At 48.1% G+C, this 13,819-nt stretch overlaps 1 protein-coding gene across 5 annotated transcripts in view; it reads left to right on the plus strand.

Annotated features, from left to right (window-relative positions):
* Traf5 (TNF receptor associated factor 5) overlaps positions 1 to 13,819 on the plus strand; it is a 42,878-nt gene that overhangs the window by 15,598 nt on the left and 13,461 nt on the right. The window contains exons 2-6 of one of the 5 annotated variants that reach the window (XM_036202704.1): positions 955 to 1,118; positions 2,354 to 2,616; positions 4,912 to 5,130; positions 6,833 to 6,890; positions 11,849 to 11,950. In XM_036202704.1, coding sequence (XP_036058597.1) covers positions 4,913 to 5,130; positions 6,833 to 6,890; positions 11,849 to 11,950 — 378 coding nt within the window. In that variant the 5' untranslated portion in view covers positions 955 to 1,118; positions 2,354 to 2,616; position 4,912. Of the gene's footprint in view, positions 1 to 954; positions 1,119 to 2,353; positions 2,617 to 4,571; positions 4,824 to 4,911; positions 5,131 to 6,832; positions 6,891 to 11,848; positions 11,951 to 13,819 lie in introns of those variants that run through there. The other 4 variants (XM_036202705.1, XM_036202707.1, XM_036202708.1 and 1 more) reach the window with 4 other exon arrangements.

The raw sequence follows: 13,819 nt of genomic DNA on the forward strand, positions 1-13,819 counted from the left end.
AAGGACTATCTTACTTTGTTAAACCTGAGACTAAGACAAATAACATTTTTGCAGAAAGCAAAATGTTCACAGCTTCCACATTTGAGAGTATTTATGTGCTCCTAAAGATGTTAGTAAAAAATAACATAAGCTGAATCAAGAACTTAAATTGTTGGGAGCTAGAGAGATGGCTCAGAGGTCATGGAGAGGATGCCATTCCGGGGCTGGAGCTCAGTTCCCCTTCCCCACATCTGGCAGCTCACAGCCTCCCATGGCCCCAGCTCTAGGGGATCTTGACGTGCATGCACACACACATATACACTCTAAAATCTTTTAAGTACTTAAAATGTGATACTCATTGCTATCCTTTGGAATTCTTGAATTCTAGAAAAGATACATTTGTTTATGAAATAGAAAAAATGAGGTTTAAAAGGACTCTGAGTTTTAGAAAGCAGATGGATGCAATTTCTTTTCTTTCTTGTCTTGAACTAGTAACTGTCCAGTGATCTGTGCATTCTGGCAGAATAGCCAGTGTCGGGAGTGCAAAGGCTCTCACATGCTTATGTATTCCCCATTACCAACTGGAAGCATCTAGTTAATTAGTATATTAGATGAAAAGATATCAGCTTATTGTAGTTCTGTTGGGCTTTCCTGTGGATAAGCCAAGTGGGTGGAGGCTTGAGGAAGCTTGGGAGGAATGAGCAGTACCCCACCTTAGGACACACTCCATTTCCTTTCCTGTGTAGGAACTCTGTCCTGAAGATCAGAAATCCCTACCTGGCAGCTGAGCGACCATACATGTTGAATTTTAAACATGTGATGAGATAAAAAGCCACGGTTGGACCCCAGTACACTCAGGAGTGTTCAGTGCTCACAGGCACAGGCAGAGGCATTTGGAACAGGTCTAGGAAGTACACAAGTAAATGAGAGCAAAGAAAGACACTCAGTCCTGATGCCCTGCTCTCTGATCACCAGGAGCAAGAGAGTGTCCGTGACAGTGAGAACAGCTAGCCCTGCAAGCCACAGGCCTGGCAGCCAAACCAAACGTGTTTCCCAAAATGAGCTTCAGGGAGTCGTGGTGCCCAAGCAGCTTCTACTGGCAAAACATTGCTGTCACTTGCCAGCTTCTGGCGAACTAGGTAAGAAGAGTCTTGTGGCTTCTGGCTTTGGCCATTGGCAATGACCACGGTGGGAGAATACTGGTGTGACTCTGTCTTGGGCGGTCTGGTTCCTGGTTAGAGGATCTGCACCTGCAAATAAACCACACCGTTGGCTGCTTCTGCTCCCCCTTCACAAACACACAGGGGTGTTTTCCAGAAGTTTCCTGAGGTGGGATGCTGTAGTGCCCAGGTGAGGATTCAGCTGTGGCTTGTTGAGCAGGATTTGAAGACAGACAAAAATGGTGAAACAGTGTTTCTTTTTGTTGATTTTTTCATTAAAAAATTACTAATGCTAACATATAATTGGCTTATGTTAAAATGAATGAATGAGGGGCTGGAGAGATGGCTCAGCAGTTAAGAGCACTGGCTGCTCTTCTATAGGACCCAGGTTCAATTCCCAGCACCCACATGGCAGCTCACAACTGTCTGTAACTCCAGTTCCAGAGGATCCAACACTCTCATACAAACATGCATGCAGGCAAAACACCAGTGCCCATGAAATAAATAAAAATTATTAATGAAATGTTTTTAAATTCCTCTATTTTAATCTCAAATATGGCAGAAGTCAAAAGAGAGAGAACCTCATAGACAGGAAGTCTTAGGCATCCTCCTTTTACTAAAGACAGACTTTATTTTGGAGCAATGTTAGGTTCACAGACAAACTGAGTCAGGGCTGCAGTGAGGAGAAAGCAAGGCTGGCAGATGACTGCAGCAGAGGCCGTCACAGCTGCTGCAGACCTGGATGACCCACCAGAGTCTGCAGGCCACCCAGGAGGCTCCATGTTTAACCATTTGTTAAGACACTCATGCTGGGGAAGCCACTGCTCCTTACCTGAGGGCCAGGCACGTTCAGAAGGCTCTGAATGTGTGTGCATTCATGGAGTGGGTAGACAGTTTTTACTACATCTTCAAAAGTAGGAATAAGGCACACACACAAAAAGGTTTAAAACCACTTGTACTGAGGCCAGCCCTGACACAGCTACCTCTTAAAAATGCATTCAAAATCACAATGTCAACACTGGCCTAGTCCCCACAGCAGGTGCAGTACAAGGGGTGGGATGTGGAGATGAGCAAGACCAGATGTGGACCGTATCCCCGAGGGACACAGACATCTGTCGTGTAATCCTACAGAAGTGATTTAATCTCCAGCTAGGGCTTGCTTGGGAAAGGAGCCTGGTGACTGCATTGATGCGATGCTCTGGTTTTGTTTGTAGGTGTTTATATTTGATAATGCACTCACTGCACTCCCTCAAAAGGAGGAGGATTATGCAGTGATAGACTTCCTTTTACCCAGCCACATTCACAAGCACCCTCTAAAGGCTGTGTGCATGTTTGACAGAGGCTTCAGCCTGCCTTCTGCTGTAAGATTAGGAGGAACCTCGAAAGCTGTCCTGAAGGCACCCAGCCTGAGAGGCCAGGCGAAGCCCAAGTGTGTGCTTCCTCAGTAGAGAAGCCTGGAAGAGAAGTATGATCCCAGGTAGGACCAATGACCAACCAGTCTAGGTTGGTGAACCAGTGAGTTTCACTGGGGTTACTTACAAGGATGTGGGCGAGGTGTTACCGAAGGAGCAGGAGCGTTGGCACCCTGTGGGCTGATAGGTAACCAGAGGCTCCTCCTCCACACTTACACATCCTCAGGAAAGGGCGGGGCCTCGTGCACCACCTCCTGATTGCTCCTGAGCCCTTCAGATCAGCCTCCTACACCTAGTGAGCCCTCCTCCAATTGAGAGAATGTCAGCGACCACAGTCTTGGGAGAGTCTCTTGTAGCTAATGACTGTTGCTTTGCTGTGAGATAGCAATAGCCATGTGGTTCCTAGAGGGCAATACTCCACATCAGGGACACACCCCAGCAGAGAGAGCAGCTCTGCACAGGCCCTGTGGTGGAGGCAAGCTTGTGAATTTGAAGAACTAGAAGAATTCTGTGTGGCTGAAGTGTAGACAACTGAAAGAGAGGTCCTGGGTAGTTGCTAGGGGTGGCAGGTGGGTTATCCTGTAGACTGTTTAACATTGCAGACCTTTTCTTTCCTCCTCCTCCCTCTTCCTTTTTTTTTTAGACAGGGTTTCTCTGTATAGTCCTGGCTGTCCTGGAACAACCTTTGTAGACCAGGCTGGCCTGGAACTCACAGAGATCCACATGCCTCTGCCTCCAGCATGCTGGGATTAAAGGCGTGCACCACCACTGCCCAGCTTTCATTGTAGGCTTGTTATCAGAGCTAAGAGAAGCCATAACTGAATCACAGTAGCTGAATCATGATAGCACTGAAATTACCATCCTGGTGTACGGCTTGGAGAATGGATTGGAGGAGAGAGCAGTTAACGGGATCTTAGTTTGGGTGGGACATGGTTTGACGTGGTGCTGTGAATAACAGGTGACTCTTAAGCAACATCTGTTTCCTGGAGCTCTGCGGACTAGGCTTCTGAACCGAGTGCCAGCACTGCCCAGCTTGCTCAGACTCTGGTGAGGCTCCTCTTGTATTGTTGCAGGAAGAAAAAGGAGGGGGTTTCTGGAACTTCTCGATGAGGGCACTGACCTCATATATGGGGATTTCATCCTCACCAATGCCCCACCTCCAGACCCCATCACCTTGGAGATGAGTTTCTCAAGAGAGGACTCCTGTGGAGACATACACATATACCGGACTGCAGTGGTGGATAGAGAGAGAGGTGGGAAGTGAGAGGTTGGGATCGGGGGCAGGAACTGTACAGTGTAAGACTCTCCTGAGAGGTCTTAGCCTCTGTTTTGGTTCTCTTGGTCTTGGAAATACAGTTTAACTGCTTGTTTATCAGGCAGTTAGCACCTGGGTGGGTTCTGTCCAGCTTCTGGCCCAGCTGACCAAACTGTTTGGTGTCCTGTAAGAAGCTGATGGGTGATGAGCTATTCTTGTAAACTGTATTTGTAATACTCTTCATTGCTGTGGCCAAAATCTGAAGAATCAACCCAAGTGAGAAAGGCTTTCCTGGTCCATGGTTTGAGGGCATGTACTTTGAATGTATTTGGCCCCCATAATCTCATAGGGGGTGGCACTATTAGGAGGTGTGGCCTTGTTGGAGGAAGTGTGTGGAGGCAGGCTTTGAGGTCTCTTTTGCTCAAGCTTCCCTCAGTGTGACAGTCAGTCAACTTCCTGTTGCCTGCAAGATGTAGGACTCTCAGCTCCAGCGCCGTGTCTGCGTGCACGCTGCCATGCTCCCCTTCATGATCATAATGGACTGAACCTCTGAAACTGTAAGCGACCCGCCCTCAATTAAATGTTTTCTTTATAAGATTTGGTGTGGTCATGGTGTCTCTTCAGAGAAATTGGGAAAAAAAAAAAAAAAAAAAAAAAAGCCTAACTAAGACAGGATAGAGCAAATCATGGCAGGTGAGGCCCAGGGGGGCGGGTGGGGGGAGGGAGGCATGGATATGGTGGTGGGAGCCTGAGGCTGTTGGCTCACATCTCCATGGGTTTGGAAGCAGAGAAAGGGGAAATCCATGCTCCTTTTATTTGGCCCAGGACCCCAGTCTATGTGATGGTGCTGCCCACATTTAGGGTGAGTCCTCTCTCAGTTAATCCCTTTGGAAATGCCTTCAAGGGGATTATAGATCCAGCCAGGAGGGACCATCACACAGCCTTGCTACAAGCCATCTGTACCCTCGCAGGCGACCCCCTGTGGCAAGAAGTTGTTCGAATCCTGATGTAATGAATGTAATGATTGCTAATTATGATCCACACATGGTGGCTACTGTTGTTTGGGTATTTTCCGGTGAAGTGTTCCATCTCTTTGACTCCCCAGAATGGCACAATCAGAGGAAAAAGGGGGTGTCCCCTGTGCCTTCATCCGACAGAATTCCAGCAACTCCATTTCCTTGGACTTTGAACCTGACACAGACTACCAATTTGTGGAGCCTCTGGAAGACCGCTACAGATGTGCCTTCTGCCACTCAGTGCTTCACAACCCCCACCAGACGGGCTGCGGGCACCGTTTCTGCCAGCACTGCATCCTGTCTCTGAGGTGAGTCGGCAGGACCTGCAGCTCTGACTGCAGCTGACCAGACAGCTGGAGTCTGAGCCTGCTGTGGCCGTGGGGCTGTAATTGAGGTTAGGGGGAGTTGTTGTGGCTTGAGAGGCGCTGTCCCAGGCTCCTGGCTGAGAACCGAAGTGTAGTCCTCTTTGCTTGCGACTCCTTCACAGACAGTCACCCTGCCTTAAAATTCATACTACACCTGTCATGCAGACACAGTCTATCACCATAGCTGTCTTGGAGAGGACTCATGGTGTCTGTATTGTGGCTGCCCTGATGAATACATGTTTGAGGTAGCAGGTTGTCGTGTCTGTAAGGGACCTGACTGCCACGGGGCTGTCCATGCAGTAACATCACTCCATCAAAAGGTTCAAGGTCATTAGCTCAGGAAGGGTACACTTTGGCTCATAGTTTTGGGGGTGCCAGTTCGTGATTGACAGGTCCATTGCTTTGGAACTGTAACAAAGCAGGCACGCCAGAGTAGGATGACATCTGGAGCCAGACAGTACTCCATCATCCAGGAAGTAAAAGGGAGGGAGAGGAAGGGGCCTGGTCCCTCCATCCCCTTCATGAGCACACCCTTATGAGTCCCCACTAGGCTCCACTTCTCCAGGGCTCCACCACACATTAGGTTCTCTAGGGGAACAGAACCTGTAGAATGAATGTACATTAAAAGGGGGGTTACTGGAATGGTTTTCACAATGCAGTCTGGGCAAGCCAACAGTGTCTGCTTGCATGTGGGAAGGCTGAGAACCTGGCAGTTGCTTAGTCTGCCAGGCTGGATGCCGCAGCAGCCCCCAGACAGGCTCGGAAGGCCTGGGGGATTCCTGGAGAGCCACTGGTCTCCAGTACACATCTGAAGGTTGAAGAAGCTGGCCGCTGCAGCGGGTGAAGGACAGAGTAGATGTACTAACAGGAGGTGACAGCAGGCAGGCAGGCAGCTAGCTTTTCCCTGGGGATGCTTTCTATCCAGGCAGGAAGGTGCTGCCCTTTCCAAGGGAAGGGCTTCCCCACAGCCCCCGCCCAGGAATCCTTCCTGGAAAGAATCCGCCCAAATGCAGGTCTTAGTTGATTCCAGAGCTAAGGCATCCCAACCGCACCACCCTGGGGACCATGCCTTTATTTAACAGATGGGACTGGGGAGATACTTCACATCAAAATCATAGCAATCTGGGTCATGCCCAGAGAGACCCAGAGAGACATGAAAGCAGGCTTGGGGGCTTCTATAGATGTGCCTGCCAGGCTCTGAAAGGGGCTGCAGAGCCCATTCTCACTCATTCCACGTGTCTGCACTTTCAACACCTCTGTGTTCAGGCTGGTTTGCTAGACTAAGCTCCAGGTTCTGAGGTGAAGAACCACAGGTGGTGTGGGTCTGATGTCTGCTCTCTAGCATGTCCCCATCTAAGGAGGCAGGCTATAGTATAGCATGTTGGACAGGGATGGGACCTCGACAACAGCTGGGGGACTTGTGTTTGATGGCATGCTGGTGGGTAGGTAGGCATTTTCCAGGAAGGCTGTAAGACTATGAAGTTGCTGAAGCTGGCTCGGGGCTGCCGCCTGGGTAGCATGCACATCTTGTGCCAATACAGGGACTGGGCACTCAGGGCTGATGTGTGGCTGGGTGCCTGTGCTCTTGGAAGGACTGTGAAGATTGAACACTTGACTTCTGCCTCATCTTTACTTTCCTCTCCAGAGAACTGAACGCAGTGCCGATCTGCCCTGTAGACAAGGAGGTCATCAAGCCCCAGGAGGTGAGCAGGTCACCGATTTGGCTTGGGTGTTGGAGAAAGCAGCAGCATTCAGAGTTGACATCCAGGTTGGAACAGGACAGTATCTGGGGCCCGTAGTCCTCTTCTGTGGGTCAGATCAGACCCTTCTCCTGTCTGACTGGAGCATATGTGGGTTTTACCGACCACACCACACCCAGGTCTCACCACTTTCCTACACTAGCTCCAGACACATCAAGCTCCTGGAAAAGGTAGAACACCCATTTCTTGGGGTTCACCTTCCCTTCTGGCTAATCCCTAAGACATATTGTTCTGTTTAATAACAACTTTATTGATATAGTTCATAGACTATAAAGTTTCCCTTTCAAATGTCTGGTTCGATGGGCTGTTTTGAGAATCATGTAGCCATTGTGATGTGTAGTGACCCCCAAGAAGAAATCCCTTGCCCATTGGCTCTTACCTTCCCACACCTCTCAAGCCTGGGAAAGCCACAGTCTAGTTTCTGCCTTGATTTAGCTGCAGTGTTGGGTGTTTCACATAAATGGAATCCTTCCTTTCCTGTCCGAGTTCCTCCACTCAACAGGTTTTCAAGGCTCATCCATGGGGTTGACTGTGTTAGCACTCCAACTCCCTTTTATTGCTGTATACTATTCTGTTGTGTGGATATACCACATTTGGTTTCTCTATCAGCAGTTAGTAGACATTTGTGTTGTGTCTACTTTTTAGACTACTATGAATAATGCTGTTGTGAATACTCACATACAAAGCTTAAATTTTTGAAATATGGGGCTGGGGAGAGGGATGGCTCAATGGTTAGAGCACTGGCTGCTCTTCCAGAGCAGTGAGTTCAGTCCCAGTATCCACATAGTGGCTCACAACCAACTGTAACTTCAGTCCCGGGGACCCAATGCCCTCTTCTGGCCTCCACAGGCACTGCATGTACATGGTACACAGACATACATGCAGGCGCGCGCGCACGCGCGCGCACACACACACACACACACACACACACACACACACACACGAGATGTATACATGTACCTATATCTACCCCAGCACTCCAAGAAAAGTTGGTATCTCATATTAGGAGCTGAGGGTGTGGTTTATGTGGTCCTTATTTACCAAGCTGGAACTCAATTCCCAGCCCTGGGGAAAAGATATAGTTCATATTGATGATTATATCCATGACCCTAAAGTCTACTTTAAGAAGCTATCATTGCTGTTACATGCTGGCTTCAGAATGTGTGCAACCCAGATGATCAATTCCACATGTACCTGAGATTGGAACTCCCAAGTAATATGGCAGCACTGGGTTTAATGTTTCTTTTTTATAATTAATTGATTTGATTTGGGGGGGGAGGGTTTTTTTTTCCTTTTTTCTTTTCTTTCTTTCTATCTATCTATCTATCTATCTATCTATCTATCTATCTATCTATCTGAGACAGGGTTTCTCAGTTTAGCCCAGACTGTCCTGGAACTCACTGTGTAGACCAGGTTGGCCTTGAACTCAATGATCTGGCTGCTTCTGCCTCCTGAGTGTTGGGATTAAAGGCGTGTGCCACCACTGTCCACCGGGTTAACATTTCAACAACTGCTAGTCTGCTTTGTAAAACAGTTTCCCCTTTTGTACTGTCTACCACAGTGCATGATGGTTCTAGGTAGCAAATCCTTATCAAAATGAGTTCTCAGCCTTTCTGATGCACCTTCCTATAGATGTGAAGCCTGATTTATCCAGGTTTGAGTCACTTTCGTTGACGGCTGGTGACACTATCAGCCTAGCTGCCCCACTGTGTATCTTCTCTGTTAGAATGCCTTGTAAGATTCTATTTGTCTGTCTGTCTGACTCTGTGTTGTGTATCTCTCTCTCTCTCTCTCTCTCTCTGTGTGTGTGTGTATCTATCTGTGTGTGTGTGTGTGTGTGTGTGTGTGTGTCTGGCTGGCTGGCTGGCTGGTGTCAGTGCAGTACCCATGGAGGCAAGAAGGAGGCATCAGATCCCCTGAAGCTGGAGTTAAAGGTGGTTGTGAGCTGCCAGATGTGGGTGCTGGAACTGAACAATGTTCCTCTGCAAGAGCAACAAATGCTCTTAACCACTGAGCCATCTCTCCAGCCCCACCTTTGCCCATTTTAACTGAATTTTTGTCTCTAATTGCTGAATTATTACAAGTCCTTTGTTATAATCTAGATACTAGGTTTTTTATTATCAGATTTGCCAATATTTTCTCTTACTACATGATTTATTTTCATTTTGTTGGTGGTGTCTTTTGTGAAGCAGATAGTTTTCAATTTGTTGAAATTTAGTGTATCTGTTTTTCTTTATTTGTGGGTTTTGCTGTTGTCTTAGTTTGCTTCTCTGTTGCTGTGATAAACGCCATGATCAAAACCAACTTGAGGAAAATGTTTACTTCACCTTATACTTCCAGGTTACAAACCATCATCTAGAAGGGCAAGAGCTGAGGCAGGAGCTGAGGCAGAGGCCAGAGAGCAGAGCTACTTCCTGGCTTGCTCAGACTGTTTTCCTATAGAGCCCAGGGGTGACACCGCCCGCAGTGAGCTGGGCCCTCCCACGTCAATCATCAGTCAAGAAAATGACCCACACACTTGCCTACAGACAAGTCTGATGGAGGCAGCTCTTTAGTTGAGGCTCCCTCTTCTAGATGACCCTAGTTCATGTCAAGTTGACAGAAAAACCCTAACCAGCCCAACTGACCCCTTGTCAGCTTGACACACAGATACATCACTATTAAACCATTAACAGTTCCCTTTTTTGTCTCCAAGATTACGTTAATACTAATATCAAACAAATTAAAACTTTACAAGTCCCACCATCTTTAAAACACTCAAACACTTAACAAGTTCAACATCTCTTTTAAAATACCCAATCTCTTAACTGTGGGTGCATCACCAGGCAATGGTGGCACACGCCTTTAATCCCAGCACTTGGGAGGCAGAGGCAGGCCAATCTCTGAGTTCAAGGCCAGCCTGGTCTACAGAGTAAGGGCTACAGAGAGAAACCCTGTCTTGAAAGAAAAAACAAAACAAAAACAAATAAAACCTGTGGGCTCCTGTTTAAAAAAAAAAAAAGTTAAATATTTCTTACTCCAAGAGGGAAGAGCCAGGAAACAGTTGGATCAAAGCATAAACAAATTTCAACAGTATAAAAAGTTCAGTGGCTAACGTCTGAGACTCACTATGTTCTGTACCAGAGATGGCTCGGGCAGACACACTTCTTTGGCTCTGCCATCCACAACATACAGCTTGTCCAGTAGGTTCAGGAACCTGCCATTGTCCTTGGTAGTCTTCCCAGGGTCCCGACATCTCCAATGTCTCTGCACCGAGGCTGCACATTTGCCAATGGCCTCCTGGCCTCTCTCCAAGGGCTTCGATTCTGGCACACCCAGCCAAGCCACAACTGCCCTCAACCTCATCAATTCTGCAGCTCCCAGGCCACAAAAACCACAGACCCGCTTACTGGCTGCTTCTGGCTTGCTCAGCTACCTTTCTTAGACAGTCCAGGCCCACCTGGGTAGGGATAGCACCTCCCACAGTGGGCTGGGCCTTCCCACATCAACTGGCAATTAAGAAAATACCTCACAGACATGACCACAGACCTTCTGACCCCAGCAATTCTCCAGTTAAGATCTTCTTTCTGGGTGACTCTGCTTTGTGTCAAATAGAGAAAAACTACCCTGACACAGTGGTTGTTTATTGTTCTTTCGATTTTGTTTGTTTCTTGTCCTTTTGCTGTGCCTAAGAAACCACTGTCTAACTCAGGGTCGTGGAGATTTTTCTCTCTGAAAATGTCTCTTCAGTTCAGTTTTTTTTTTTTGTTTTTTTTTTTTTCTCCTTGTGTTTCAGGAGCTCAATCTCTGCCTCCTCCTGAAGCTTTCCCTGAGCAGCTGGTCTGACTCACCAGCCCCTTCCCAGTAGTTGCCTTCCAGAGGGCCAAGTGGTTCTCAGTGTGTTTGTCAGGGACAGGCATGCTACAACCTTGGGCAAGTTCTATCAGTTTTGTCTCTAAACTAAGAGAATGGCTTTCACATTCATAAATATTCATGAAAAAAGAGGCATAAAAACATGCTATCTTTGCAACCTCTTGTGAATCTTAAACTACTTTAAAATAATTTATTTTAAAAACCAAGGGGGCTGGAGTGACAGCTCAGCTGTTAAGAACACTTTCTGCTCTTGCAGATGACCTGGGTTCAGTTCCCAGCACCCACAGGGCAGGTCACAACTGTCTGTAACTCCAGTTCCAGGGGCTCTAACGCCCTCTTCTGGCCTCTAGAGGTAACTTCATGCACATGGTGCTTGTAAACTCATCCAGGCACATACACTTATACAAATAAATAAGTCATCTAAAAATTCAAAATCAAAGAATAATGTTTTGTGGCACATGAAAATTGTACACTATTCGACTGCCTGTGTCCATAAGTGTTTTATTGGAGCACAGCTGTGTCTACTTGTGTAAGTCTTTTAGATATCAGGGTTGAGGCAGACGCAGGTGAATCTGTGAGTTCCAGGCCAGCCTGGTTTACAGAGCGAGTTCAGGGATGGTTGCCTTGTGACCTGCCAAGCTAACAGTATTTACCCTCTGACTCTTTATAGAGGAAGCAACCAATACACAATTTGTGCTGGAATAACCAACCAGCACCTTCCAGGGGTACCAACACTTACACCAGAGTGGGAAACAACCCTCAACCTTGGTCTCAGCCTCCTCTTGACTTTTGACTGTCTGGGGTCAGGCTCACGCTGTGCTTCCCCTAGCTGCAGTGCGCTCTGATGAGGGTTGAGTTAATGTGTCTTCCTAGAAGTGTGTGTCTGAGGCAGCCTTTACTTTCAGAGTGGCCTTGTGACATTTCCGTTTCAGCCACTGCCTGGAAGTTTCCATCCGCTGAGACAGACTTGAAGACCGACCTCACCATGGCTTCCTTTGCACCACTGCAGTGCACTGGAGGGTATGTGACTGGTCATGTCTGCATTTTAGGTGTTCAAAGACAACTGCTGCAAAAGAGAGGTCCTCAATTTATATGTCTACTGCAAAAACGCCCCCGGGTGCAGTGCCAGGATCATTCTGGGACGGTTCCAGGTTGGTATCACTTAGGACCAGTGTTGCCCATGCCATCCTTCTGGTGACACCCACTTAACCGTTCCGTGATGGGCCCTGGTTGAGCCACATAAAGGGTTCTCTGGGTTCCTCTCAGACTGTCCCCAATGTGGCAGGACCGTGAGCACCAAACAAGCTCCAAGCCTGGAGGGAGCACCATCTGTATACGAGGCTGTAATTATGGGATCATTGAATCAAGAAGAGGGTACAGGACTTAGCAGGCAAAAAGAACACTCCCAGTACCCCAGCACTCAGGAGGCAGAGGCAGGCAGATCTCTGTGAGTTTAAGGCCAGCCTGGTCTACAGAGTGAGTTCCAGAACAGCCAGGGCTACATACAGAGAGACCCTGTCTCAAAAAACCAAACAAACAAAAAAAAAAAAAAAAAAAAAAAACAAAAGGGAAAAAACCATCCAGCATGGATGCATAATTGTGGGACCCCAGGGTGAGAGGCAGGCTGACTGGCACAGGGCACAACTGGGAGGGTCAAGCATTTTATTTATCAATCAATCAAAGCAACATATATTCACAGCATACAGGACATCCCACAGCACAGCCCTTCCCTCCAAGCCTTTGCTTTGTCTCTTGGTGCTGGGGACTATGCGTTCTGGTCTATGTTGTGACCCGTGACAGAGACTGAGCCAGGCCACACAGGATGTGCTCTGCTAGTAGGCACTGGTGGACCAGAGGTGTCAGGGAAGTGCAGGTAAAGGAGGTGGAGTCCTGTAAGACAGCTCATCCCATCAGGCTGAGGAAGGCACAGCCCCTATCAGGCTCAATCTTACCACAAGTGACTCAGCCGCCTCTAGCTTCCAGGGAATTGCTTGGCAGCTGCTGAGATTTTCCCCTCACACCCACACAGTTTGGAACATGCATGGCAGATGACTCAGCCCTTTATCAAGCCTCCAGAAAACTAACACTCTCTCTCTCTCTCTCTCTCTCTCTCTCTCTCTCTCTCTCTCTCTCTCACACACACACACACACACACACACACACACACACACACACACACACAAAGTGAGAGACAGATACACAGACACACCACCCACCCTGGGCCCTGGGATGATAAATGTGTAGAGATTTCCTTGTCATCCTGGGGGAGCTCACAGGACTCTTGTTTTGTGTGCAACAGCCTGTTGCCGCTCATTTGAGTGACAGATTCTGGACGAGGCTTCTTGTCCAGCTGTGTTGTCACCAAGCCAGAAAAACAATGGGCTTGGAACACCACCACAGAAAGCTGTGGGGGGCACACACAGGCTGTGGGGAGCACTTACAGTCTGTGAGGAGCACTCACAGGCTGTGGGGAGCACTCACAGGCTGTGGGGAGCACTCACAGGCTGTGGGGAGCACTCACAGGCTGTGGGGAGCACTCACAGGCTGTGGGGAGCACTCACAGGCTGTGGGGAGCAGGATCTGCTTTCTACAGCTGTTTGCCAAATGCTCTCCATCCTGTCTCCAGCAGCTTGTGTGGTGAGGTGGGGGATGTTAGCAGTTCAGGTGAGTCAAGGAGACTATCAGGAAGTTAGTCTGGGTTTTCAAAAGGCAAAGGAAATAACTTTTCTCATGCTGAGAAAGAAAAACTACTCCTCGGTTGCTTTCCTTTGAGAACAGGCAGCAAACGGCTTCTGTTCAGAGCTAATAGTAGGGGCTGGAGAGGTGGCTCAGCAGTTGAGAGCATCAGCTCTTCCAGAGGACCCTCGTTCCAGTTCCCAGCACCCACATGGTGGCTCACAGCCATCTCTAACTCCAGTCCCAGGGGATCCAGTGCCCTCTTCTGGTCTCCTTGGGCATCAGGCACCCATGTGGTACACAGACAAAATACCCATACACATTAAATAAATACAATCTTAGAA

The sequence above is a fragment of the Onychomys torridus genome, chromosome 11 (assembly GCF_903995425.1).
Source record: "Onychomys torridus chromosome 11, mOncTor1.1, whole genome shotgun sequence".
NCBI classification, from domain to species: domain Eukaryota; kingdom Metazoa; phylum Chordata; class Mammalia; order Rodentia; family Cricetidae; genus Onychomys; species Onychomys torridus.